Genomic DNA, 24,233 nt, shown 5'->3' on the forward strand with positions numbered 1-24,233 from the left:
TTTTTTGTGGGGCGAGAAGGTGGATTGAGACAAAGTCTTGTGTAGTCCAGGCTGGGTCCAAACTTGCTTTAGAGCCGAGGTCGACCTCGGACTTCTGAGCCTTTATACTTTTACCTCTCAAGTACTTGGATTACTGACCGCCATACCTAGCCACTAAATGGACTCTTGACCACTTCAGCCAGGGCAGACTTTGGCACATAGTCCTCCACAGTGGGTCTGACTCTTGTGAACTCTGCCCTGGCCTCAGCCCATTGATGTCGACCTTGGTCCCATGCTTACCTAGCCTGAGGACTAGGTGGCTGCTTCCTGCCCAGTACTGGGTGGTGTGGAAGGAGGAAGTACATCCAGGCCAGTTTGCTGCTGACTCTAACAAGTGGGTTCAAGGTTCTGGTGACTTGGCATGACGTCCTTGAGACCAGCCACTCAGGAGGCCCTTCACACCCCTGCAGAAGGCCGCTTCCTTGCTCAGACTCTACAAGGAGGCTGGTGTTTTCTGGTCACAGCCTGCTGGGACCTGTGGAGGGCTAAAAGTTAGAGCTAGGTCAGCATCTCCCTGTGGTGGCTCAGGAGCCACAGAGCAGAGAAAAGTGGGGTGCTACTCTGAGTCAGCCCTGCCCAGGGTGGGGCTAAGCTATATTCCTGTTTTAACCCAGAAAGCTCCAAGCATCTGACTGAGTCACAGGGAAGGGAAGAGTCTTGGTGAGCCTAGGAACTGAGAAGTTCCCACATCACTTCCTGCTAGAATGGGGTGTGTGACCCTGAAGGTGGCAGCCCTGGAATAGCCCCATCCTATCTTTTTGAAGGATGGGGCATCCTTGGGAAGGATAGGCTTTTGGGCAGCCACTGGCTCAAGTTGCCAAGGGAGAAGCTCTGTCCTGATTGGGGCAGCAACCAGAGCCTCTAGTTAAGGGATAAATAAACCCCAGGCAGCGAGACAGGGAGGGTATGTGGACCATACTCACAGCTAGGAGACCAGGTAGAACATGTTTGACACAAGAGGCACAACCACACACATAAACACACATACGTGCTCATACACACACACACACACACACACACTTCCAGTCACCTCTGCACACAGAGTACCAGGAACTCACACACAAGCCTGGACAGGCCCCAGAGTTCTGTGCTTCCGTGCACATAGGCACACAGACACACAGACATGGGCAGGCTCAGGCAGAGCCTTCTGCACAGACGTCCACACAGCCATTCTGTCACTCTGGAGGTGGCACCAGACGGATGGGAGCTTGGGCAGTCACAGCACTTGTGACTTGTAACACACATCCCGTTTCTGAGCCGATCTGACCATGAGACCCTTGTGGGCCCCGCTCAGGCTCAGGTGGAGTGGGCCGGCACTGTAACCTCATGGAGGGAGGCCACACCCCCCTGTCCTGCCCTCTGTGGCTTGCTGGGCTGGATTTTCCTGCAGGGCTTTTGGATTTTGTTTTTGAGCCACTCGAGTGTTGATCGTGTGCCAGGCACCATGCCAGCACAGGGAAAACGTGTGCAAAGTTGTTTTGAGTGAAGCGCTCAGTAAGTGTGGGTTATTATGGACATTATTATTTACATACGTAATCTCGTTTCTTCTCATAACAACCCTGTGAGGCAGAGGGCAATTATTGTTCCCATTTTGCAGATAAGGAAAGTGGGGCTTGGAAAGGTTAAGTGGCTTGCCTTCTGAGCAGTAGAGGTTGGATTGGAACCTGGTCTCTAATGCCAGTATATGCTCTCGATCTGTCCTGTGGGGTAACCAGTGGGGAAGATCTAATGAAGTCTGCCTGCAGGAGTGGAAGGATCGCTGGCAGCCGGGTTCATCAGCACAGCATGGCTCTTAAGTTTGAGACAGGGTGGAAGGGAGGAGAGAGGAGGGCAAGTGTGGAGGGCCGTCCCCCGCTTCAGGGCTTGTGCCACTTCCCATCCCGTGGTCATTTTGTTCCGTGTGTTTCCAGCAGACATGAGGGGTCGTGGGCCGCTGGCACCCAGACTGTCCCTCCAACCTGGCTTGCCTTTGTCTGAGGGACCCTGGGCAGCTCGCCATCCACCCGGGCTAAAGTGGAGGGGGCGTTGAGCTCCACCTGGAGCTTGTGCTTATCTCGGACTCTTGGCATTTCTGTGTCTGGACGGAATCCAAGGGTGGCTTCCCGCTTAGAGCTGTAGGTCCCACCCAGGTGGAAATGCCCTCTGGTGTAGGCAGATAAGCCTTGGCAAGCCAGAGGCAGCCTGTGCTTTCAGAAAACCTTGAGGGGTGCAAGAGATAAAGAAGGGGTGCAGGAACTGTGTGCCTTGATCTCGCTGAGTCGCGTGGGGCTCCTGTGAGCTGCGCTTTCCGTGTTATCCGAGTTATATACATGAGAAACCACAGCGGAGTGAGCGGCTGTCGTCGGGAAGGGCCTGCTTGGTGCCTCTCAGTGTTGTCCTCCAGCCTCCTCCTTCCGAGTCACCTGGAGCTGGCCCGCTGGCTGTCTTGCAGACCAGCAGTTTCAGAATCTCTGAGGAAGGCTTGGAGTCCAGATGTTTCAGGGGTTGGGAGGTGGTGGAGCTTTCTCTGGCCTCCCAGTGTGAGGAGCTGAGGGTTAGGAGTCTTGGTTGCTAAGGAGTTAAGAGTTGGAGAAGAGGCTCTTGGCAGTTTGAAGAGAGGGCATCTTTGGGCTGTGACTGCCTCTGGTGTCATCGGCAGAGTTCAAACTCTGACCTCAGGACCTTTCCTCATGAATTCTAGTGCAGCGCTGTGTCTACCTCTGGGTCACAGGAGGGTGACAGCCACACATATTCCCCTCAAACTCCTAGTTCTCCCCGCCACCACCTTCCACCCTCAAGGAGACCTCCTGGGGAGCAGATATAGCCCCTCCCTATCTATCATCCTATTGACTGGAGATGGTAGCCATCCCACGTGTCCCAACAGGCTTGTTGGAAAACCCCGCCTGAGAGCTTCTTCAGCATTCCGTGCCATGTGTAAAAGGCTTCTGGTGTGTCTTCCTGTTCTTGAATAGTGAGAACCAAGTTACTTCATTTCCCTTTTCCCTGTGGCCGCCAGGGGTCTTGGTGTTTAATGCGGAACCCACCCCTAGCAGCTGTGTGAAGACCGTGTGACCCGCTTATGTGACCTCTCCCCTTTCTAGCTTAGATGTCTTCCTCAGATCAGTTTTTCCCTGCTCCTGATTTTAATGCTTCTCTTTCGCCACTTTCTTGCTTTGTGTTTCCTTACCTCTTTCTGGAACCAGGCTGAGGGTATGTAAAAACACTGGACATACAAACACACATGAAGTCATCTTCACATTGCTTGGCTGGCATGCTGCCCCATGGCTTCCCGGCTCTGGGAGCCTTGTTTGTTTGCATGGTCCCGACCCACTGGTCAGTTGGGACATGCCTGAGGCTGCTCGGGGGCTGCTTTCTGCTTGTCTTTGTATCCTGTCTTCAGCCGCTTAGAATTTTTTAAATAATTTCTCTCTGAACCCATTAATCATTCAAAGCATAAATAGCGCACTGATGGGTCAGTGGGCGTTGACTTGTTTCTTTTTCTCCTCCTAAATTTATATCTTTTACATTATGCAAGTATAGGTTGCTTACTGTAAAGCCCCCATGGGAAAAATACCCGTGGTTCTAGTAATTGCTTCAGGACTTGGCTTTATTCATTCTTCTGTCTGGATTTTTTTCTCATTTATATTTTTTCCCACTAAGTGAGATAATCTGACCAGACATATTTTATAACCTTCATTTTTAGTAATAGATAATTAATATCTCCTAATTATTTCATCTTCTGCAACAGTGAATAGGCCCTAAAGTTTTCTCAATGGTCCTATATATTTGTATGTATGTAAATGCGTGAGGTCTGGCCAGGTGGCTCAAGGTAATGGCGCTGTTGTTGTCAAGCTTGACAATCTGAATTCAGTCCCCAGGACTCACATGGTAGAAGAGAGAACCAATTCCCAGAAATTGCCCTCTGACCTATACACGCATGCATGCGTGCACTCATACACACCCACACACCCTTCACTCCCCACTTTTAAATGTTAATTAAGCGGGAAAGGCTTTGCTGTAAGAACCAGCCCAGAGCTCAGCCTCTGTGCTCTTTGTCTGATGCACAGAGTCACCTCTGGGTCGTAGAGAGTTCCCAGGCTTCCAGGGTTCCCCTGGACACTGGCATGAAAGGCTCACACCGCCATCTTCCATCTCTAACCCTTTGGCTTGCTGCTGAGAAAATCAGGCTTCTGTCACCCTTGCCCTCCCTTCATGCCCCTTACCTTTTCACCTTTGCTGTTGCCTTTGCCACTTCAAGTAATACGCCTGCCCCGGATGTGGTGGTGCACGCTTATCACCCCAGCTTATCATACAAGAGGCTGAGGCAGGAGGATCATGATTTTGTTCTAGTCTGGGCTATGTAACAGAGCTGCCTCAAAAAGTCAAGCAAGCAAACTCCACTTGGGCTAAGGTTATACTGCACGGTGGTATAGGCTGTGTCATCCACGATTAAAATAGCAATACACTTTAACATCTTTTTATTATTTAAAGAATTTTTATGATTTATTTAACTTTATTTTATGTGGATTGGTATGAAAGAGTCAGATCCCCTGGAACTGGAGTTACAGACAGTTGTGAGCTGCCATGTAGGTGCTGGGAATTGAACCCTGGTCCTCTGGAAGAGCAGTCAGTGCTCTTAACCACTGAGCCATCTCTCTAGTCCCCTTTAACATTTTTTAATGTCTAATATAATTCTCGATTTTGTTCTGTCTGCAGATCCATGCAAATGTGCTGTTAGGGATCAAACCCAGGCCCCGATACGTTAGACGAGCATGCGCTGAGCCGCACCCCAAGCCCTAGCATGGCATTGTGACCCTCTTTGTTCCTCGGAGGGACAGCAGCGTCCCATCCACCCCCCCGCCCCCGGTCATGCAGTCTGTCGCACATTCATGTTTCCGAGCTCTAGGCTGAGGACATTCATGCTCTGTCTGGTAACTAAGTCTCCATGGGCACTGGGGGCTCTGGCTCGAGATGGAGGGGTTCAGTGCATCCCTGCAGGGCCAGGGAGGGAGAGGGCTGCCCTTGCATTTCCTTTTGTTTTGGTCAGATGCTGTCAGAGGGGGTGTTAAATGTACCAGCTTTCTTCTCTGTCGCAGTATTTATTTTTGTGTGTGCATGTACACTGCCATAGCATTCACAGGGGCATCAGAGGACACCTTACGGGAGTTCCCTCCCTCCTTCTACCCTCTGGGTCCCTGGTACTGAACTCAGGGCGTCAGGCTTGGTGGCAGGTACCTTTACTCACTGAGCCTCTGCCTGTCCTTTCTGAGATTCTATTATGTACTCACAACCATGACTTTATATTGTAATTTGCTTTGTATTTTGACCCCTTCTCTCTTAAAGTGGGGGCCCACTTAAGTAAACCCAGATTGGCCTCCAACTTCTAATTCTGCCTCATCCTCCCATGTGCTGAGATTACAGGCATATACCATCATACCTAACTAGATTATGAATTTATTTGTTTTTTCAATTTATTTATGAAGTATGGAGTGTTCTGCCTGCATGTGTGCCTGCTGCACGCCAGAGGAGGGCACCAGATCTCATTATAGATGGTTGTGAGCCACCATGTGGTTGCTGGGAATTGAACTCAGGACCTCTGGAAGAGCAGCCAGTGTTCTGAACTTCTGAGCCATCTCTCCAGCCCCTATATTATGAATTTCTTACACAGCTTAGTTTGCTTATTTTCTGGAGTTTCTAATGTATTACTTTTTGCCAGCTGTGTAATATTCCACTGAATGGAATATCATAATTATTTTTGTCCAGTCCCCTATCCTTGGACTCTTGGGTTTCCACTTTCTTGATGATATGAATGGAGCTATAATTAATGTTGTCCCCCGTGTTTCTCAAGTGCATTTCTTTCGTACATTTGGGTGTCAGAAATGTCCTTTGTACCCAACCTATTGTCCCAGGTTCTTGCCACCGACTGCCCTGAAAACCTGTCTTAGATTAAATTAGATCTTTCTTGAGATAAATGGAAAAGGCCATTCTCAGGCAATGCCCGTCTTCCTTTCCCTAGGCTCTGAAGAAAGGCCGATTCGGAAATTTGAAGCCGAGAACATCTCCAACTACACAGCCCTTCTGCTGAGCCAGGATGGCAGGACGTTGTACGTGGGGGCCCAAGAGGCCCTATTTGCGCTTAACAGCAGCCTTAGCTTCCTGCCTGGTGGAGAGTACCAAGAGGTGAGGGGGGCAGGTGGATGGAGAGGGGTGGCTGGGGAGCTCAGCCTGCAGATCAGAGGGTGCTTTGGGCAGGAGAGGAGCCTGGTGCTACAGACCTCCATGCCCTCACACCTGTTTCCCCTTCTTCTTCCTTAGCTGCTGTGGCGAGCAGATGCTGACCGGAAGCAGCAGTGCAGCTTCAAGGGCAAGGACCTGAAGGTGAGCCTGAAGTTGGGGAGGGTTCTGAGCAGAACTGAGCAGATACAACCAAGTGTTATGGGAAGTGCATAGCCTAAGAGATAATCAACCCCAATCCCATCCTTTCTGCGATCTTGAATAAGTAGGTTCATCTAGCCGAGCCTTACAGTTCCTACCTGTAAACTGGGGGTCACATGCTCGTGTCCCTGGATAAACCAGTGGGTCCAGGGCCCCTGACATATAAACAGTGCCAAATTACCCTTAGCACCAACAGGGACTGGGTGAGGTGGCGATCGTGACTGCGAAAGGTTTCCAGTAAAGGGACAGGCCTGGCAGATTCTATTTTGGTTTTGGCAAAGACATTAGATGGGGTCCAGCCCAACACATGATTCTCCTGAAGGACATCTCACCATCTTCCCAGAAGCCGCAGGTCCCAAATAGAGCAAGTGGCATTCGAGGCAGCCTTCAGGTCAAGTCCTGGCTGCCCCTACCCAATCATGCTTCATTCTGTAGTCAGTTAGCAAGTACTTGTTGGCAGTGTGGAGATGGAACTCAGCACCTCCCACTCTAGAGTGTTCTGACCGTGAGCTGAGCCTCGGCCCCTCTTCAGAACTTGTTCTGTAGTGTTAGCTACTGGAGACATTGTGAAAATGTAAAACCACGTCTGTAATCCCAGAATTTGGGCAGGAGGATTAGGAGTTCAAGGTCATCCTTGGCTACCTAGCAGATTGGCAGACTGAACTCCATGACACCATTTCAAAAAGATAAGAACAAAAGAATGAAAGATCAGTTTGTTTACAAGGTGGGCATGGAAAAAGAAAAATCTGCTGGAGAGATGGCTCAGCAGTAAGAGCACGAGCTGCTCTTCCAGAGGACCAACCTATTTCCCAGCATCCACCATGACAGACAGCTCACAACCTTCTGTAACTCCAGGGGACCCAGCACCCTCTTCTGGCCTCCACAGCACCAGGCACAAAAGCGGTCCACACATAGATGCAGGCAAAACACTTGTACAGATAAAGTGAAAATAAATAATTATTTAAAAAGAAAGAAAGAAAGCAGTTTACATGCTGAAAAGACATTTGAGCCTTTGAGATTTAGAGGAAGGTAAGGAACTGGCTGAAATACCCAGAGAGTGAGCAGGACTTTGGGTTTCCATCTGAGCAGATCCCTTTGGACACCAGTAGAAATCAGGCTAAGCAAAGAAGTGGCATGGTCTTGCCTTTGTTTGTGCTGTTTTACAGAACTGGGAATCAAGCCCAGGGTCTCATACGTTTTAGGCAAGTGCTCTACTACTGAGCTACATCCCTGACCCTCTGTTTTTGAAGCAGGTTCTCACTCTGTAGCCTAAACTGGTCTTGTAACCCAGGCTGGTCTTGAACTTGTGATCTTCCTGTCTTGCCTGTATTTTAAAAGTTTCACTTTGAGCTGGGCATGCTTGCACCTGCTTGTAATTCTAGTGGATTGTAAGGCAGAGGATTATTGATTCCGGGCCAGCCTGGGCTACATGGCAAGACTGTCAGAAATAAAAATAGGTAGGTCCCATTGTGTACAGGATAGAGTGTTGTATGATGTTTTACTCTTTTGATATTTTGAGGGGCTCACTACCTGGCTCCCAAATAAATCACACACAGAGGTTTGTTTATTCTTAGTCATGAATGCCCAGCCTTAGCTTGGCTTGTTTCTTGCCAACTTTTCTTTTCTTTTCTTTTTTTTTCTAATTTGTGGCCTGGTCATATACTTGCCAACTTTTCTTAACTAATTATCTCATCTACCTTTTGCCTCTGGGCTTTTATCTTTCTCTGTTTCTGTATACCTTTCTTTACTTCTTTCTCCATAGCCTGCTGTGTAACTGCTGACATTCTCCTCCCCTTGTTCTCTTGCTCCTCTTAATCCTCTTCTGTTTATTCTCTGTCTGCCAACCCCTCCTATCCTTGCTCCTGCCTCACTATTGGCTGTTCAGCTCTTTATCAGGTGTTTTGGACAGGCAAAGGATCACTGCTTCACAGTGTTAAACAAATGCAACAGAAACAAAAGCAACACACCTGAAAATCCTCCCCAACAGTAGAGTGTTCTCTCTGGGGCTGGACACAGGGAGGCCCCTGGGGGTTAAGCTATGACAGTGCTTCATCCAAGGTTCGATCCATAAAGGGGGTGAGAAGTGGTCAGGTTCTGGGGTTTTGGCTCTTGAATGCTTAGTGTCCAGAAAGGTGTGGGGTTTGAGAAACACCAAGGCCAGGGCCTCCCTCTGGAAAGATGGAAAGATCCCAATGGGAGTGTCGATGTCACCGAGTTGGGAATTCCTGTTAGATACCTTATGAAGGTGGCATTTGTGCCAGGAGTTCAGGGCTGAGCAGTTCTTCCTGTTTTGCCTTCTATTTCCTCGCGGGATTGGAGAAGAGTCTCAAGAGGGCCCAGATACTCCAAGGGGTGAGCCCCCTCCCCAGGGTGCCGGTCACCAGAGAGAAGGAGCATTTGCCAGTCTAGAAACTAACTCAGCTCCAGGATCTTCTGCAGTGCAGAGCCCGCGAAAGCTCTGCCAGCCAGCCCACAGCTGCTGGTTTCTCTATTGTTCCCTTTCTGTTACCTCTCAGGTTCCCAGCAAAGGCCCTGCCCCCAGGACTGGGGAGGAGGCCTCTGCAGTGCCCCCTGGTGGCATCTGTGGACCTGACGTTTTCTCCTTCCCCACAGCGAGACTGTCAAAACTACATCAAGATCCTTCTGCCACTCAACAGCAGCCACCTGCTCACCTGTGGCACGGCAGCCTTCAGCCCCCTGTGTGCCTACATTGTGAGTTCCCTCCGCTACCCTGGGGCTTGGCTGCAGCTGCCTGGGCACAACCTTTCTTTGCAGGGTGTGGTGGTGGTGGGGTGCCCTCCTCTAGCCCTGACTCCTGGTGAAAGAAGGATCCTCAGGGCAGGCTTCTAGGCAGCAGTGGGCATTTGAGACCCCTAAGCACATCATCCTGGCTGCTGCCCACCCCCTATTGTGTCTCCCTGCCGGGGCAGGGAGAGGTGCATGCAGCCACCTTCTCCAGAGATCCTGACTTCTGGCCAGCTTCCTGCTCTCTTCTGCCCTCCGGACTTTCCCTTGCTGTGCTTCACGCTCTCGCTCTTGCTTTGTCTCGTGCATGCCCACCCTGTGTTCCTCCTCCTTGCCCTAACATACTCGAACAGAGAGTGGCATTAAGGCTGTGTTTTGGAACACAGGCCTTGGAGTCAGAAATCCCTGGGTTTGCATTGTCTTGCTCTCCCTGACTCTAGGACTATTTTCCAAGCCTCATCTCTTTTCTGCTCACTGGGGATTGTTGCCCACTGCATACATGCCTTCATGTAGAGCATGGGGTAAGGAGGACGTGCACTTTGGCACCTGTGCACTTTGGTATCTGCACGGATCCCTGCTGTGCACTTCCTTGTTCCCTGCCTTGAGCCACTTATCTACTCCCCCACAGAACATAGCGAGCTTCACTTTAGCACAAGATGAGGCCGGCAATGTCCTCCTGGAGGATGGCAAGGGCCGTTGTCCCTTTGACCCCAACTTCAAATCCACGGCCCTTGTGGTTGGTAAGTGGTGGTGTAGGCTGGGGGCTTCGGGGCTTTATGGAGTTGCGAGATACACAGGGCAGGAGAACTGAGTCTGGGATGTGTCTAGGCTCTGGGCAGTGTGTGTCCCAGGGCTGAGCTGGGGTCTCCATGCTGCTGTGCTGGTTCCCAGCAGGCATTGAGTGACCCTGGGCTGCCCTCCCATTTAACTCTTCCAAGTTCCTGCTTCCGCCTAGGCGGGATGGATGGGGCTGTGGTCACTGTGGGCCCTAAGCAGGGCACAGGGCCTGGGCCAAGGGAGCCATTCCCATGGGAACATTCTCTTGGCAGATGGCGAGCTGTACACTGGAACAGTCAGTAACTTCCAGGGAAACGACCCAGCCATCTCCCGAAGCCAAAGTCCCCGCCCCACCAAGACTGAGAGCTCCCTCAACTGGTTACAAGGTGGAGTTCTGCCTCAGGCCCCCTGAGCAGTCAGGCCTTGGGAAGGGGACATTGTCCCAGGGGTTCCTGGACTGACTGTGTACCCTCTTGGCCTCTGCAGACCCTGCCTTTGTAGCCTCAGCCTACGTTCCTGAGAGCCTGGGCAGCCCGAATGGTGATGACGATAAAATCTACTTCTTCTTCAGTGAGACCGGCCAAGAATTTGAGTTCTTTGAGAACACAATTGTGTCCCGAGTTGCTCGAGTCTGTAAGGTGAGTGGGGGTGGGGAGCGGGTTCATCCACCTAAAGGACACCCCCCACATCTGTGTCCTCTAGGGAGCAACAGCTCAACCAACTACCTGTCTCTCTTCTTCATCTTCCTCTTCATTTTTTTTTGAGGCAAAGTCTTGCTATTTAGTTCTGAGTGTCTTAGAACTCATTATATAGACCAGGGTAGCCTCGAACTTACAGAAATCCACCTCTCTCTGCCTCCCAAGTGCTGGGATTAAGGAGAACATCACTGTGCCTGTCTGGCCTCCCTCCTTTTAGTTGAGAAAATCTCACATTGAAGGTAGTGGTGACAATGCACACCCAAAATCCTGACACTTGGGGAGCCGAGAGGTTGGGTATTGCAAGGTTAAGTTCATCCTAGAACACATACCAAGATCCTATCTTAAAAACTTGGGGTTGTTTGTTTGTTTTGTTTTCAAGACAGGGCTTCGCTGTATAGCCCAAGCTGTCCTGGAAATAGCACTGTAGACCAGGCTGGCCTCAGACTCACAGATCCACCTGCCTCTGCCTCCAGAGTGCTGGGATTAAAGGTGTGCGTCACCACCATCCTGCTTTAAAAACTTTCTTAATAGTAGTAGTGCCTCTCTTAGAGAGGGGCTCATGTATCCCAGGCTGGCCTCACACTTACTGTGTTGCTCAGGATGACCTTGAACTTGTGATCTTCTTGCTTGTGTTGTCATACCTGGTTTACCTAGTGCTGGGCTCAGGTTGGGGATTATAAATACTAGGCTGGCGCTCTACCGACTGAGCTACATCCCTTTGGAAAAGACATCTTTGGCTTTCTCTTGAAAACTGAAAATCCTGTTATATGGCAGTAATAACACCACTGCCATCAGAGCTGTCGCGTGGGTTAAGTTCTGCCATGGAAAGCTCTTAAGGTCCAAGCTGGCCGGTGGTGGCGCACGCCTTTAATCCCAGCCCTTGGGAGGCAGAGGCAGACGGACCTCTTGAGTTCCAGGCCAACCTGGTAATAACCTGCCATCCCTACAAGAAAGGACCACCATCAACATTAGTGTTCTTTGCCGATCTGTTAACGCTGATGTATTTGTATTAACTTCGTTACAAAGCTGAGTTGTGCTATTTCAAGGTGCTCCTTATTTGCTCAGTAATCAATCACAGACTCCTTTCCCTATTATAGTTTATTTATTCATTTATGTGTTTAATGGGTTGAAGTCCTACTGCGTTCCCTGGCTAGCTGCAACTCCTAGACTCGTGATCCGCCTGAGTAACTTGAAGCATGCCCAATGATGCTGGCATGCTGGATGGCATTGTGTCCCTGAACTGTCTTCTGTCCCTTCCCTTGGTCCTTGTCTGCTCATCCTTCACTGTAGGGCATGCACTTTCATGACGAGAAGCACACACTCCTTCCTAAGTTTTCTCAATTTTAGTTGCATGTCTGTCTTGGCTTTATCGCGTTCTTCATTCCTGTGTCTGTCTCAGCTGCTGCTGAGGAGGGCTGGCGAGGCACCACCGTGCCTCCCGCTGTGGCCCTTGGTCTATGACTAAGCCAGCGGCCCCTCTTCTCCTCCCAGGGCGACGAGGGTGGAGAGCGGGTATTGCAGCAGCGCTGGACCTCCTTCCTCAAGGCTCAACTCCTGTGCTCCCGGCCCGATGATGGCTTCCCCTTTAACGTGCTACAAGATGTCTTCACCCTGAGCCCCAGCCCCCAGGACTGGCACAAGACTCTTTTCTATGGGGTCTTCACCTCCCAGTGGTGAGTGAGATGCTAGGATTTAGCTGGGGACAGGAGGGTAAAGAATGGCTAGACCCCACTGACCCAGTCTTGAACCCCATTCCCAACTCAGAATTAATTTGGCTGTTTCTTCGGCAGGCACAGAGGGACCACAGAGGGCTCTGCCATCTGTGTCTTCACCATGAATGACGTGCAGAAGGCCTTTGATGGCCTGTACAAGAAAGTGAACAGGGAGACACAGCAGTGGTACACTGAGACACACTCGGTGCCCACGCCCCGGCCTGGAGCGGTGGGTATCAGTAGTTGACTTTGAACTCCTGATCATCCTGCCTCTACCTCCTAAGTCCTAGGGTTACAAGGAGGATGCCACCATACCCAGCTTTGCGCGATATTGTACAGTACTATTACTGTCCCTTTACTCTGTCCGTCCCGGACTCTGCCAAGTCCTCCTTGTCTAATTATCAAATGACTAGATGACCAGATCATAGGTAATGGTAATAGTCCTTTCTTACTTGCTTGGAACCCAGTAGACCACCAGGGTATGAGTGCCAACAGTTTGACTGGGAGGTGATGTTGACAAGCAGCGTGAGAGAATGGACAGGTGTAGGTGGAAGGACCAGAAAGGATTTGTCACTTAGCCTTGGCCACTCTGGGCTGCTGAGTCCGGACCCTTCCCAGATACCACACGGAGTTGTGGAGCTATTCCGTCTCAGACTACGATGCTGATCGGGCTGGAGCTATTGTAGCGTACGCCATTAGTTACAGATCACTGGGCACGGAGAAACCCTTGCGCAGGGAGAAACAGGACCCGGGCAGTTATGGGACTCAGCTGTGGCTGGCTTTATGGAGATATCGATCAGCCCCAGCTTGAGGATCCCAGGGTCAGATGCTAGATGCAAGACGAGGAGTCACACTTTTTGAGGCCTGTTTGCAAATTTGGCAAGGGGTTTCCTCACACGTCCAGTTTGTCTTTGGACCAGCACTGTGTTCTGGAGCTCGGGGGGTGGGGCGGGGCTGGCCACTACTGTCCCCTGTGGAGGCGTGCCTCCTCTCTGATTCCTGTTTCTCACGTCCTGCTTCTGCCTTCTTCAGTGCATCACCAACAGTGCCCGGGAACGGAAGATCAGCTCGTCCCTGCAGCTTCCAGACCGAGTGCTGAACTTCCTCAAGGACCACTTCTTGATGGACGGGCAGGTCCGCAGCCGCTTGCTGCTGCTGCAGCCACAAGCCCGCTACCAGCGCGTGGCTGTGCACCGAGTACCTGGCCTGCACAACACCTACGATGTCCTCTTTCTGGGCACTGGTGAGTGCTTGCCGCCGAGCAGGGTTGAGTGATGGAGGGGAATCTGTGCGTGGTTGGTGGATCCTGGTCAGTGGACTCCTTCAGGGCCTGAGCTCTGTCCGTGTTTCCAGGTGACGGCCGCCTGCACAAGGCAGTGACCCTGGGCTCCAGGGTGCACATCATTGAGGAGCTGCAGGTCTTCCCTCGAGGCCAGCCTGTGCAGAACCTGCTCTTGGACAGCCGTGGGGTGAGTGGGCTATAGAGTGAGCTTGGCACCAAGCCAATTCTCCCTCCCCTGCCTAAGCCAGATGGAAAGTTAAGGAGCCCTGACTCGTGGCCATCAACAGGACGTGGGCAGAACTTGTCAGATACTCCCTGGGCTGGCTGTAGTGACGGTCTGAGGCTAGTGTGACTGAGTGACGGGGCGCCCATGCCGCCCTCTCACTCTCCGTGTTTGGCTGTGTAGGGGCTGTTGTACGCCTCCTCCCATTCCGGAGTGGTGCAAGTGCCGGTAGCCAACTGCAGCCTGTACCCAAGCTGTGGAGACTGCGTCCTGGCTCGAGACCCCTACTGTGCCTGGAGCGGCTCTCGCTGCACACCTGTCAGCCTCTACCAGCCTGATCAGGCCTCCAGGTGAGAGCTCCCAAAGTTCCTGATGCTCATCGTCTCTGAGCACCCCATCCTCTCTGGGACCCCTGCATGGTCTCAATTCTATCCACATCTCCATGTGCTTATTTCTCAGTTTTCTACTTCCCTCAAAGTCAGTATGGGCCAGATAGGCAGTGTTTGCCTCACCTGCCTGGAAAGGGGAACAGGGTTTGGTAGAAGATGAAACATCTAGTGTGGATTGCCGTGTGCACATAGCCCACTAAGGACTACAGCGGCCTATTAAACCAGTAAAAAAAAAGGTTAGAGTAACATTTGATTTGAGATGTCTATTTAGAAAATAGGGATTTGGCTTAGTGGCACACACCTTTAATCCCAGCATTGGGGAGACACAGGCAGGAAGATCTCTGAGAGTTCAAGGCCATCTTGCTCTACAGGAGACCCTGTCTCAACTTTAAAAAAAAAAGGATGAGCAGTTGTGATGGGGGGGGGATGCCTATAATCCCAGTACCTGGTTTTGTTGTTGCTGTTATTGTTTATTTTTTGTTTTATTGAGCCTTGGCTGGCCTGGAACTCAGTATACAGTTGTGAAGGATCAAGAGAAAATAGGGCGGCCGGAACATGGTGGTGTATGTCTATAATCCTAGCACTCAGACGGTAGAGGGAGGAGAAATTCAAGAGCCTTCTCTGTGACATAATGAGTTTTCAAGGGTTATGGCTCAGCAGTTAAGAGCACTGGCTGCTCTTGTAGAAGACCCAGGTCCCATTTCCAGCACCCATGTCGGGCAGTTCACAGCCAGCTGCCTGTAAGTTCACCTCCAGGGTTGGCACCCAACCCTCTGGTCTCTGGTCTGCACAGATCCTGGTACACGTAAACTCACCTAGGCACATGTAGATACACATACATGAAGGTGATAAATCTTTCTTTTTTTATTGAGAGAACCGGGATGCGCACAAAGCTGAGCGCCGCCATGCCTCAGCTGGCGGGATTTTAACACACTGCCCTCATGTTTGTCTACAAATGTGTAAAGCAAACAGTCTCATTGTTTTAATAAACATAGGCTGTCACATCTGTAGCATTCTTTTGTTTACAGGAAAAGGGACACAAATTAATGCATGCCTGGAGCGTGGAAGTGTCACATTCCCCGTTAGTTCATTCTTGTTTCACAGAGGGTGTCAAATCTGGGGTCTGTTTAAACTAGTTCAGGAACTTCAGTATTGGGGATGGCGGTGCATGCTCTGCCATCAATCCCATTAGGAGGCAGGTAGAGGCGGAAATCTGCAGTTCAGAGTCACTCGTGATTACATTACAAGTTTGAGGCTAGCCCAGGCTACATAAGACCCTGTTTCAGCCAGGTGCTATGGCACATGCACTTGGGAGGCAGAGGCAGGCAGATCTCTGAGTTTTGAGGCCAGTCTGGTCTACACATTGAGTTTCAGGACAGTTAGGGCTATATAGAGAAACACTGCCTCAAAAGAAGCTCTGTTTCAACTTCGTTGTCCTGCCCCCTATCCTGCCCCCCAAAAACCAAAAACAACCCAGCTTCTTAAGGAGCTGATAACCTGGAAGGACATACCCAAAATTCTGTCTTGGCTGCTTCATAGCAGGTTGTGGGAGGCTTCTGTAGTGTTGTTGTTTATTCTTTATGCTTGGTTGAGTTTTTTTTTCTTTTCCGTTGAGATGGTCTCAGTATAGCTCTAGCAGGCCTAGAACTCACTATGTAGACCAGGCTGACCTCAAGCTCACAGATCTGTCTGTCTCTGCTTCCCCAAATGCTGGGATTAAAGACGTGTCCCACACTGCCTGGCTGAGTTTTCTAAGTTTTTTAGTGCATGAAAACCCATCTTTCTTTTTACACGTGTAATCTTAACACTAGAGAAGGTAAAGTAGAAGGGCTGGGAGTTGGAGGCTAGCCTGGGCTACATTGCATATCATAGGTTTTTTTGTTTGTTTGTTTTTTGTTTTTAAAGAAAAAATAAAAGGAAAGTTTCAGACTTTTTAGACAAAGTCTATCCTCCTGCCTCAGCCTCTTGGGTTTTTAATGGGGGTGATGTATTTGACACAGGATCTCATGTAGCCTAGACTGGCCTCCAATTCACTACGTAGTCAAAGATGATCTTGGATTTCTGTCTCCTGTGTCTACCTCCCATGTGCCGGGCACATTATGCTTTTATAGTGGAAGGAGATTGGGACTTTTATTTGTAATAATGTGTAGACAGGGGCCTGAGAGGATAGTTCAGTCAGTGAAGTACTTGCTTTAAATGCATGAGAACCTGAGTTGATTCCCAGAATACACATATAATGCCAGGCATAGTGGTAGCAAGAGAGAGACAGGCAGATCCCTGGGCTCACTGGACACCCAGTGGATTTTAGTTGGTGAAGTCCAGGCCAATGAGGTGCATGGTGTTTCTAGGGATGGTACCAAGGTTGTCGGCCAACCTCCGCATAAATGTGCACACGCATAATCACAACTGGAGATGCCTAGTCAAGCATGGTAGTGAGACTGCTCAGGGAAGTTCTGTTCCTTGCTGCTTTGGACCTAGTAGTCCAGATCTAGAGGGGAAGGGAACACTGGTCCATGGGATTCTACCCAAGATTTTCTCATACCCAGGCCGTGGATCCAGGACATTGAGGGAGCCAATGCCAAGGATCTCTGCAATGCTTCCTCAGCCAGGGCCCGGATTTTGGTGCCACCAGGTAAGATGCCCTGGAAAAGGTGGGTCATTTTTGCTTGGAAGATGACTCCAGGCATTTATAGATAAAGATTTTTTTCTTCTAGTCCTACAAAAAGGGGTCCAGATAGTGAGTCTCGCTCAGTTCCAAGAATCACCCAAGTTAACATCTATCTTAGGGTTCTGTTGCTGTGAAGAGACACATTTATCGCAGCAACTCTTAGAAAGGAAAACATTTCATTGGGACTGGCTTAGAGTTTGGAGACGTAGTCCATGGTTGTCATGACACGCAGGCAGACATGGTGCGGAGAGGTAGCTAAGAGTCCTACATCTGGGTCAGTGGGCAGCAGGAAGAGAGTGACACTGGGCCTGGCTTGGGCTTCTGAAGTCTCAAAGCCCACCCCAGCGACAACTTCCTCCAACAAGGCCACATCCCAAAAGTGCCAGTGCCTATGAGCCCACAGGGGGCCATTTTCATTCAAACCACCATCACAGCACCGGAGCACAGCTAGGAGGATGGGACTAAGCCTGGGGTTACTCTAGCCACCGGCTCCTTCTACCCCTGTCTGTTCTGCCCACAGGCAAGCCATGTAAACAAGTCCAGATCCAGCCCAACACAGTGAACACCCTGGCGTGCCCACTCCTCTCGAACCTGGCCACTCGGCTCTGGTTATACAATGGGAGCCCTGTCAATGCCTCTGCCTCTTGTCGCGTGTTGCCCACTGGCGACCTGCTCCTGGTAGGCAGCCAGCAGAGGTTGGGGATGTTCCAGTGCTGGTCAGTAGAAGAAGGATTCCGGCAGCTGGTGGCCAGCTACTGCCCAGAGGTGATGGAGGATGGGGAGATGGACCAAAAGGACCAGCGTGATGGCATCCCGGTCATTATCAACACATCACGAGTGAGCGCGCCCGCTGGCGGCAGGGCCAGCTGGGGTGCAGACAAGTCATACTGGAATGAGTTCCTCGTGATGTGCGTTCTGTTTGGGTCTGCCGTGGTGCTTGTAGCTTTGTTCTTTCTCTACCGACATCGGGATGGCATGAAGCTTTTCCTAAAGCAGGGCGAATGTGCCACTGTGTCCCCCAAGACTCGCCCTATAGTGCTCCCACCTGAGACCCGGCCACTCAATGGTGTGGGCCCTCCTAGCACCCCGCTTGACCACCGAGGCTACCAGGCCCTGTCAGATAGCTCCCCAGGGCCCCGAGTCTTTACTGAGTCTGAGAAGAGGCCACTGAGTATTCAGGACAGCTTTGTGGAGGTATCTCCCATGTGCCCCCGGCCCCGAGTTCGCCTGGGCTCTGAGATCCGAGACTCTGTGGTATGAGAAGTGACTTGAGATGTGGCCACCCTGGCCTCGGGCTGTGAATGTTCGGTGGAGGTCAGCTAGACCTCTGCTTCTCACAGAACACAACCATGGTACCCGGCCTGGGAGGCAGCTGGTATCACAGCCCCGACAGCCCAGCCAGCTGGTTCCAGTGCCTGGCTGAAGATGGATCTGCCTCCAGGGGCCAGAGGGCCTTGTCCTGTGGCAGAACTCTGCTACTTAAACTGAGCCCTTTGTTTAAAAGACAACCACAACTGTGAAGCCAGAGCAAGAGGGAAGAAGACAGAGACGAGGAGGAAAACGACACAGCCACAGCCACTCCAGCCTGCCTGGAGTCTTGGACACTTAGCCAGAGTGGCTGTGTGAGATGGCGGTGGGACTCCTTCCCCGACTGGCCTGTCCTACCTTCCGCCTTACTCTGCTGCCTTGGGCTACCCTTTCTCAGTGCAGAGCAGGGGCCCTGATCCAGCGCCAGCCCACCGAGGACGCATCTGTGGCTGCTGACACCCTACCACCTCAGGGACCCGAGGGCTAGGCTGGCTCTGCAGCCCTCCTCACCGGACCTGGGCCCAGTCCCAGTTCCTGGACTTACCAGGCCTGTATCAGGCTGTGGCCTCAAGAGAACAAGGGAGTGACCCCAGAGGAGTTCACGATAGAAGACTGTTTGTTGCCTGCTGCCTTTTCCCCAGAGAACCATGACCCCACCCACCTCGCCAGCCCTGTCTTTCAGTTCCAGCACAGGGACTGCTGAACTCTCATCTTCTCCCACTCCTAGGTCACCCTGCCCTGTCTGTCACTTAGTCTAAGGGATACTGCCCATCACAAGGACCCTGAATTTACATGGGTTTTATATTTTTTTAATAAGATGCACTTTACTTTCTTTTTTAAATAAAATCTTGAGGAATTGTGTTAATTGTGGCCCTGACTCTGGAAGGACTTTGTGTGTATGTCCTTAGGTGTCACCCTTAGGAACTGCACTCCTTTCTTCACACGGGGTCTCATTAGCTTGGAGTTCACCCTTAGGATAGAGAGGCTGGCCCGCTAGTCCCAGGGGTCCTCCTGTCTCTACCTCCTCAGCACTGGGACTTAGGGACTGAAGTCCTCATGCTTCTGAGGCAGACACTTGACCAAGTGAGCAATCTCCCCAGCCTGGCTCTGCTTTGTAAAGTTCCATCTTTCCGGGGTCCCAAGCCTTTTTCTCAAGCCTGCCTGCTGTCACCTGGCCAGGTGTAGTTAGCAGGGTGACTCCCTTTTGTCCACATGCAGTTCAGGGCACAAGGAAGGACTTTTTTTTTTTTACTCTGGAGTGTTTAAAATTTCCAGAGGAAGATGTGGTAAAATGGACTTTTCTTTGCCATGCCAAAGTTCTCCCATGTGGAAATGTACTTCTTGAGTGTGTCCAAAGTACGGACAGGCAGCAGCTCCTACAAATCCAGTCCGCTTTGTGTCATACGAGGAAGTCAAACATTCCTAACCCTTTATTACCGATCAGTAAAAACAGTGATGACAACAGCAATGAGAAGGGGGAGGAGGGCCCTCCCCTGCCAGGGGGCCAACGCTGCAGTGCCCTCTCCAGGCTGGGCCGGCGCTGGCCCTGACACACAGGCGTGACCTTGGCCACATCTCAGCAGTGGAAAGGTCTTGGACAGGATGCTGGTGCTCAGAAGCCATCACAGGACGATCTTAAAGGAGCTGCAGGAGGAAGGAGTGAGTTGGGTTTGGTGCTGGGGATCAAACACAGGGCCCGACATAGGGCTACACATATAAACTCTACCACTGAGATATACCCTAGCCCGTGTTTGGTTCTCTGGTAGAAGGTGGTGCAGACCTTACTGATCATACCCACCTCTCTCCCATGACTAAACAAGCTCTAGCTGGCCTGGAATTCCCTGTGTACACCAAGCTGGCCTCGGATGTGTGCTGGGATTATAGACCTGCACTGCCACAGTTTAAGATTCTTGTTTGAGGGGCTGGAGATGTACCTCAGTAGACTGACTGCTTGCCTAAAATGTCTGAAACTCTGGGTTCAGTCTTTAGTACCACAAAAATGAGGCACCCCAGCACTCAGGAGGAAGAGGAAGGAAGACCAGAAGTTCAGTGTCTAGGTTACGTGTGGTGGTATGTGGTGGTACGCAACTTTAATACTAGCACGAGGGAGGCAGAGGCAGGTGGAGTTTAAGGTCAGCCTGAGCCACATGAGACCCTGTCTCAAAAAAAAAAAAAAAAAAACAAAACTGGAGTAGGCTAGTTCCCTAGTGTGTCCCCTCTGGAAGACCACCCTTAAACATCCCTGTCATACTATCCCGGAGTGAGTGGGTACTCAGAATGCAGGGGAGCTCCTGTCACACCTGGCAAAGTCTGGTGAGCGGGAAATGACATGCTGGAACTCCGAGAGATTGATGGTCCCATCCCTGTCGATGTCCGACTCTTCCAGGATCTGGAGAGGGGAGGGCTTTAGGCTTCAGCCCCAACCCTTTCCACCCGACACCCCCAGGCTCAGCGGGCACAGTCAGCTCACATTATCAATGAGCTGCTTCATCTCAGAAGCAGTGAGCCGTGTGTCCTCGCCCTCTCCTGTGAGGCAGTTCACAAGCCGACTCAGGTCCTCTCTGTCCAGGGTTCCATCGTCATCAAAATCTAGGCGGCAGACACAGGGAGCAATAAGGACATGCGCAAGACGTGTTCTGCAGGCACACACCTGGCCCCCACTTCCTGTGTGGGAAGGAACGGGGTCCTGCTTACGGTGCTTACCAAAGATGCGGAAGGCATAGTGGGACTTGATGTCTGGGGTTGCTGTGTCACTGAAGACACTCAGGAGGTCCAGGAAGTCCTCGAAGCTCAGGCTGTCTCTGGTCGGGGATGTCGAGAAGACCGTGCAGATTCGCTCCTTGAAGGGGTTGGCCTGGGTAAGAAAGCCTTCCGTGAATGTCCCAGGGCACTGCCTGGGTGACATGCTCAGCCAACTCAGCCGGAAACTTGAGGGAGGGTCTGACAAACTCTGGCTGATCCTCCTGTCTCTACCTCCCAAGTGCTGGGTTACAGGCATGTGCCACCATGACTGAGTCCCTTCTGGGAACCTGAGGAAGCTGATGACAGTGGTGGCACTTCATGGAGTTCAGGCTCGAAGGGGAGAACCTCTGAAGGTCGGACTTGGAGGGCTCAGGAGGGACCACTAAGCCAGCCAGGAAAGGGGCAGAGATGGTCCCTGGTTGTAAGCGCACATGTGAGCACATGCCACCACACACGTGTGGAAGTCAAAGGATAACTTTCTATAGTCAATTCTCTTCCACCATATGTTCCAGAGGTCAAACTTAGGTCCTCAGGCTTACAAGGCAAGAGTTTTTAGCTTTAAGCTACTTGGAGCAAGTACCCTCCAGCTGGACCACGCTGGTCATTTTGAAATATACTTAACTGAACAATTATTTTGTTACAGAGCCAGGCTCTTTTCATAGAAATTTCCTAACAGACAGGTGTTATGGTGCATGCTTTTAATTCTACGCCAAGGAGGCAAAGGCAGGTGAATCTCTCTTAAGAGTTCAAGGATAGCCTGGTTTACATAGGGAGTTCCAGCCAGGCTAGCTAGGACTCCACAGTGAGACTGGGCATGGTGATGTCTTTAATCCCAGTGCTCAGAAGGCAGGGAAAGGAGGATTGAAGCCAGTTCAAGGCCAGCCAAGGCTACATAGTAAAACCCCCTATCAGAAAAAAGAAGTGGTGGGTTAGTCCAGTCAGTAAAGTGTTTGCCATGTAAACATAAAGACGTGCATTCAATCCCCAAAACTTCTGTTTTTAAAAAGAGAGGAGTGGGCTGGAGAGATGACTCAGCAGTTAAAAGCCTGTGCTGCTCTTGCAGAGGACCCTAATTCAGTTCCTAGCACCCGTGATGGGCAGCTGTCACTCCAGCACCAGGGGATCCAACGCCCTCTGTACTCTGTGGGCACTGGCACTAACGTGTGTACACAACCACACACAAACAAGTACATACCATCATCAAAGTTAACCCAGGGTGTGGTGGCATGTGCTCCCAACCAATCAGAATGGCAGGAAGAGTTAAGTAACGTAGTAGAGACAGGATGGATGACGTGGGGAGAGGGGAGAGTGGATAAAGGACTGAACCTTGAGCTCTGGAAGGCTGAGAATCTGCTCGAATGACACTCGGGTGTGCAGTGACTCTTCCACGCTCCGATGCTCCGGGGGAAGCAACTCACAAAACCGCCTGTGGGCTCTGGCAGAGAGAGGGTAACTTACTGGTGCCTTCAGGCAGCCCGGCTCCCTGGGTTTCCTACATTCCCATTCTGCATTCTAAATGCCGCAGAAACCAGGTGTATTAGTAAGTCACATGACCGAGACTTTCAGTCACTGGGTAACCTTCAGCCAGAGAGAAGTCAGTCACAAAGTAGCAGAGGCCTGGAGCCCCTTCTTAGGGTGGGTATTTATGGAAGAGAGGCATGTGTGTCTGAGGACACTGTATCAGGCACTCTATATAATCTAGAGATACCCGTGCCATTCCCTTTGGCTGTCAGGCTACAGAACCAGTTGTCCCCAAGATATGGGAACTCCCCAGGAATCTCATGTGAGAAGGATGAAGCCTGGTGTCAGCCAAGGAGGAACTGTCTACAGGGATGGGATGTCACACACTTCCAGTGACTTGTCACCTTTCATAAGAGAATGGAGCGGAGACTGATGGAGAGACCACATCCTGACCAGACTGCTTAGTGTCACATACCTTATGCCCTAATTTAAATATAAGCCTCATGTCAGCTAGACATGAAGGTTCACTCAGAGGGAGGGGGTTATCACAGGACCTCTGTGTTCCTTTTCCCAGTGTGGTCACAGTGGATATCTTTCATTCCTGTGCTTTTCAACATTATCCCTTTAATCAGCCTACTGAGGGCAGGTAGTCCCCCCAGCCTAGCTGGTTAGGGCTCCTGGAGAACAAGGTCCTGGACCCTAACAATGGCAGCAACAATTTCAAAGATTCCTAAAGAATGGAGAGGTTAGGGTCGGAGTTATAAGTGACTCTAAACAACGGGGAGAGAAGAGCAAAAACACGATGTCACTTTCATTGCAGGGACCCCCTTCTCTCACCTACCACCTCTTTCCCAGTGGAATTTCTTTGAGGAGATCAGGAACCTCCCTAAGTCAAGCGTCCTGGCCATCAAAGCACTTACAGTGTGCTTTATAAGCAAGTTACCAGAAACCTCTGAACCTGTTTCCTTGTTCGGTAAGCTCCTCCTGAAGATTTAAGTAATGTGGGAATCACTCAGTGGCTCCTGGGCTCAGTAAACGTTAACGGTTGGTTACTGTATTTTAAACAGGTAAAGTTGGGAGGAAGGTGAGCCAGCTCCTCAAGGCTTCTTGCTTTTGCCAGAGGGCAAAGTCCGCACAGAGCCACAGCTGTTCCAGAAGATAACAGGAAGTTCAGCAGTGAGGAGGCCAGCGGGGCTCAAACAATCCACCTTTTCCTGGATACACAGAGTGTATGTATGCGTGGTGCAAAGCTGAGATCCCAGCGCGGGCAAAACTTGCACTCTGGGCCTCCGGTTCTATATCCGCTGATCTTAATTTCCGTGAAACCCGGCCCCACCCTCGGAGGAGAGGTGTCCAGTCAAGCCCCCGCTAGGACAGCACCCCCAAAGCTCCCTTCCCTTAGCAATCCCGCGGTGGAGGGCAGGGATTGGGACAGCACTCACAGAAGGATCTCCTGCTTGGTCAGGAACGTCAGGTCCTGAAAGGCAAATCCAGACAAGGGTCAGCAAGCCGCCGGAAAGCCACGGCTGCCCCGCCGCCGGCTCCCGAACCCCACTCCCCGGCGCGGGCCCGCACGCGAGCTCCGCGAGAATTGATGCCCCGCGCACCTGGTACTCGGCCAGCAGCTCCTTGGACAGGCGACTGCCCGAGCCTCCCATCGCCGCGGTGCGCGCACAGCTTCACCAACTCTCCCCGGGACTCCGGCAACTTTCTCACTTCCGTCCTCGGGGCCGCGTCCCCGCCCCGCCCCGTCCCGTCCCCACAGCAACCGCTGC

General features: G+C 51.3%; 2 protein-coding genes across 3 annotated transcripts in view; one reads left to right on the forward strand and one right to left on the reverse strand.

Annotated features, from left to right (window-relative positions):
- Positions 1–19,125, forward strand: part of Sema4b (semaphorin 4B) — a 41,537-nt gene extending 22,412 nt beyond the window's left edge. For both annotated transcript variants that reach the window (XM_075953056.1, XM_075953057.1), the window contains 13 exons: positions 6,035–6,198; positions 6,334–6,396; positions 9,067–9,165; positions 9,827–9,938; positions 10,248–10,361; positions 10,462–10,613; positions 12,165–12,346; positions 12,464–12,614; positions 13,418–13,628; positions 13,739–13,854; positions 14,074–14,240; positions 16,826–16,911; positions 17,468–19,125. In XM_075953056.1, the coding sequence (XP_075809171.1) occupies positions 6,035–6,198; positions 6,334–6,396; positions 9,067–9,165; positions 9,827–9,938; positions 10,248–10,361; positions 10,462–10,613; positions 12,165–12,346; positions 12,464–12,614; positions 13,418–13,628; positions 13,739–13,854; positions 14,074–14,240; positions 16,826–16,911; positions 17,468–18,207 (2,357 nt within the window). In that variant the 3' untranslated portion in view covers positions 18,208–19,125. The remainder of the gene's footprint in view (positions 1–6,034; positions 6,199–6,333; positions 6,397–9,066; positions 9,166–9,826; positions 9,939–10,247; positions 10,362–10,461; positions 10,614–12,164; positions 12,347–12,463; positions 12,615–13,417; positions 13,629–13,738; positions 13,855–14,073; positions 14,241–16,825; positions 16,912–17,467) is intronic.
- Positions 19,126–19,670: 545 nt separating this feature from the next.
- On the reverse strand, positions 19,671–24,223 carry Cib1 (calcium and integrin binding 1). Its single transcript, XM_075953063.1, has 7 exons — positions 24,066–24,223; positions 23,901–23,935; positions 22,324–22,432; positions 20,959–21,109; positions 20,726–20,844; positions 20,556–20,644; positions 19,671–19,899 (listed from the first exon to the last, which is right to left on the reverse strand). The coding sequence occupies exons 1-7, from the start codon at positions 24,114–24,116 to the stop codon at positions 19,878–19,880; spliced, it is 576 nt and encodes a 191-aa protein (XP_075809178.1). The 5' UTR covers positions 24,117–24,223; the 3' UTR covers positions 19,671–19,877.
- Between the last annotated feature and the right edge of the window lie 10 nt (positions 24,224–24,233).

This window comes from Microtus pennsylvanicus, chromosome 18 (assembly GCF_037038515.1).
Source record: "Microtus pennsylvanicus isolate mMicPen1 chromosome 18, mMicPen1.hap1, whole genome shotgun sequence".
Taxonomy (NCBI): Eukaryota; Metazoa; Chordata; class Mammalia; order Rodentia; family Cricetidae; genus Microtus; species Microtus pennsylvanicus.